Below are 4,020 nucleotides of genomic sequence, written 5' to 3' on the forward strand. Positions count from 1 at the left end.
GCATGAGTTTGATTCCCGCCTGCCCCAGAGGTGACCACATGGTGTGGCAGACCTCTCCTGACCCGCCCGCTGCTCCCCTTTAGCAGTGTACTTCGTTGATCTGCCTGTTCTGCTCCCCGCTCTGTCTCTAGTGAAGCCTCTCGCCACCCCTCAGCCTCTGGCCTGTACCCCAGTTCTGTATGTACAAATAAATAAATCTCAAAAAAAGGAAGAACTTACTGATATAGTTAGGACACAGATGAACATTAAAAATATGCTTAGTAAAGAAGCTAGATGCAAAAGACTACATAATATATGATTCCATTCATGGGGAAAATCAAGAGAGTAAAAGCCTTAAGAGACAGGATGTAGACTACTAATCACTTAAAGATGAAAGAGAAACAGAAACTAACTGCAAAAGGGCATAAAGGATCTTTTTTAAAAAATGGAACTACTCTAAAATTAAATTGTGGTGGTACCAAAACAAATCTGTAAATTACTGAAAATCACTAGATTTTTCACACATGAAAGGAGTGGAATTTTCTGATATATGAATTATACCTCAATAAGCCTGTTAAAGAAAAACTGAATTAAGAAGAGAGTCAAATATCACAAGCCCATACCTGTGGGATGTGGAGTTCCTGTAGCTGGCTTTGGGTGATCTCACTGAGCTGCCGAAATGTCATTGTAAAATCAGCTTCTGTCTCTTCCATGAGCTAATGAAAATAACTATATTTATCAGCCTCTATTCCTCAAGAATATGCTGAATAGTAATTCAAATATTAATCAGAAGGAAGATAAAATAATAAACTTACATGTAAAAGATACGCAATTAAGTCATTATCATCCTTATTTTCTCCAAGTAATCCTAATTTGACTTTAAACAACTCCCTAAACCTAAAATGAGAAATGTCAATTCATTAAGGTTCTTACTGTTTTAAGAATTGCCCTCAACCCAACCAGTATGATTGATTATCTATTCAAAAAGAACAAACCTTGTATAATAAATAACTGGATACCCCTCAAGAATCTGAGCAGCACTAAAGAGGGAAAAATAAAGGACAGTTAAAGCTTAACTTAAAATTAACATCTTTAAATCACCTTTTATAAGAACAAAGTGAAACTTCTCATACATTAAATAACACTATAGGAGCGTATTAGATAATATGAGTCTGGCCTAGTGATAATTATCTATCATGTCTTACAGAAAATTGTCAGAATTTACTATATCCAAGATTTGAGTACAAATCATGTCACTCTTGAAACATTTTCATATACAATTAGCTTATAGGATAAGTGTTGATGTCTCTATAATACCAAAGCAATTATGTAAGTGGACTTTTCTTTGTCTATTTCTTAAATCAGCTTAAGCCCAAACTAATGCATTACAACTACTTTAGCCAATACAAAAATTATTTGTCTGAACTTATGAAAATATAGTGAAATATTTCATACAAACAGTAAAATTAGTTTTTTACCTTAAAATATCTATAAACAAGTTATACTTTCATTCTTAACATTCTTAAATGTGCTTTAAGTGAAACAAACCCTGTATATACCTATACACAAAGGAATATCACTCAGCAATCAAAACGATAAACTCATATATCATTTGCAACAATATGAAAAGAGCTAGACGGGATTATGCTCAGTGAAATAAGCCAGAAAGAGAAAATTATCTGATGGTTTCACTTATAGGAGAATGTAAGGTAACCAAATAAGGAACCAGGAAAAAATATATAATAAAAAACATAACTAGCAGGCAACTATAAATCAAGACATTCTGCAAGAAAGAGGGATCGAAACAGGGAGGGAATGTGTTCTTACACAAGGGACTACGTGATAGTGCAGGGGTGAATCGGTGCTGGGAATTTTATGGGAACTACACCTGAGAAAGCATACATTGTACAACAAAGGAAGAATGATGTGAAATTTAAAAAAATGTATATACCAATAATACAATAGCAAAATACATAAAAAATAGAACAAAAAAATGTAAAACAATTAAAGAAAAGGACATGAAAAACTACAATTAAGGTAGGAGATTTTAATACACATCTCATGATCCATACTTATCTACTAGATAAAAGTGAATAGGGTCATAAAGGACTTGAATAATACCCTGGAACATTCCCAATATATTATATTAAAACCTTTGGCCATGGAGTACATATATATTTTTTTATGGTCATAAAACATACAAAAACTTACTATGTTGGACCACCAAGTAACCTTAACACATTTTGAACAGTAGGTTTTACCAAACATATTATTTGATTGTAAAAATATAGACAAAATAATTTTAACCACTTAGAAATTAAAAAACAAATGATTAAAAAAATCCTTCAATTTAAGAATAAACTAAACTTTTATAACACCTAAAAGAGCAATAAATAAGAAAACACTTTGTCCTGATAATTATGGAATAAAGTCAAAACTATGCTAGAGAAAAATATAGTTTGAAATGCCTTCATGGTTAAAGACTAAATAGTAAGATGGTTTTTAAATTTTTTTTTCAAAAAAAAATCATTATACAAGTAAATTTCCAAGAAGATTTATTTAGCAGACTTATGATTTACTCACAGTTGCTTTTGCCTAGGATCCAATAAAGGGTTTAGAGCTTGTAATAACTTATTTAAATTAAACATCCCAACATTAGCCTGATTTCCTATTTTATATCTTCTTTCATCATCAGATATGTTTGGTACAAAATCTGTTTAAAACAAAATACAATTTTGTTCATAATGGGAATAAGTACAATAAATAGTTTCTTTTATCATTTCTAAGTTTAAATATAGTAGTTATACTTATTAGACAAAAATCTGACATTAAACCTTCATATCAAAAGTAATAAAACCACTAATACCAACATGCATTAAAATCTTTTAAAATAGATAATCTGCCTAATAGGAGGAATACATTTCTAATCTACAGAAATTTCCAGGTTATCAAACATGTACTTTAAACTCCTACTAAGTAGCATGCCCTCCAGACAGCTTCTTCTGACCCCACCAGCAATAAGTGTGTACTATTACACTTTATAGGTTACGAAAGTGAGAGATTAAGTAACTTCTGTAAGGCTCAGAGCCATCAAGGTTCAGATCCCTGGACACAAACCATCATCTGCCTGCCAACACGCCCTGTCTCCACGTGATCTTTACTGACTTGTCATGCTTCAGGATAAGAACATAGAGGACTCCTTCGTGTATCTCTATGGCACCTGGAAGACTGAGGAACAGGTAAGTGACTATTTTATGAATGAACCCTATTCTTTCTACTATGCCATCATCATTGTATTAGCTATAGCAGTTCATATAAAGCGAATCTGTGATGATTTGTTGACTATAATAAGGTATGTGTGCATGTATACTAGAAGTGTGTATGTGTGTAAATCATACATACCAGGACTATATGCTTCCATGAAACCAAATGGACCATAGTCAATTGTAATGGATAACAAACTGAAGTTATCAGTATTACAAACACCTAAGACAATAACAAGAAGTCCAAAAACATTAGAAATAAAATTAAAAGTATTTTTAACTTTAAAAAAAGAACTAAAGTAAAATTTAAAGTAAAAAAAGTGCAACTACAGAAATAGAACTCTAAGAAATGAAACTTCAATTTATCTTCATCAATTTCTACATCAGTTACAATATATGTGACTTGGAATGCAGTAAAGGAATTTGCTTAATTAATTTTCAATGACTGTGATAAAGGGGATAGTTGTAAAAATGTGGCTATACCCCTCTGGACACCATTAGCTGCAGGCCACTAGCAGTGCAGACTTGATATATATATATACATATATATGTCATATATATGTATATATGTGTATGTGTGTGTGTGTATATATATATATATATATATGTCATATATATATGTCATATATATGTGACACAATTTTAACAGATTTTAAAGTGCAATTCCACAGCAGTTCTTCATTCACAATGCTTAAAACCATCACCCACACCCAGCATCAGAACATGTTCATCCCAGACTAAAGCCCTATACCCATTAAGTGATAGCTCACCTCTCTTC

At 31.9% G+C, this 4,020-nt stretch overlaps 1 protein-coding gene across 2 annotated transcripts in view; it reads right to left on the reverse strand.

The window, feature by feature from the left end:
* LOC105854239 (selenoprotein O) overlaps positions 1 to 4,020 on the reverse strand; it is a 23,092-nt gene that overhangs the window by 6,988 nt on the left and 12,084 nt on the right. For both annotated transcript variants that reach the window (XM_012731431.1, XM_012731432.1), the window contains exons 11-15: positions 3,382 to 3,465; positions 2,563 to 2,692; positions 975 to 1,019; positions 795 to 876; positions 603 to 695 (exon numbers count right to left, since the gene is read on the reverse strand). In XM_012731431.1, coding sequence (XP_012586885.1) covers positions 603 to 695; positions 795 to 876; positions 975 to 1,019; positions 2,563 to 2,692; positions 3,382 to 3,465 — 434 coding nt within the window. The remainder of the gene's footprint in view (positions 1 to 602; positions 696 to 794; positions 877 to 974; positions 1,020 to 2,562; positions 2,693 to 3,381; positions 3,466 to 4,020) is intronic.

The sequence above is a fragment of the Condylura cristata genome, unplaced genomic scaffold (genome assembly GCF_000260355.1).
Source record: "Condylura cristata isolate star-nosed mole 26May11 unplaced genomic scaffold, ConCri1.0 scaffold00030, whole genome shotgun sequence".
Taxonomy (NCBI): Eukaryota; Metazoa; Chordata; class Mammalia; order Eulipotyphla; family Talpidae; genus Condylura; species Condylura cristata.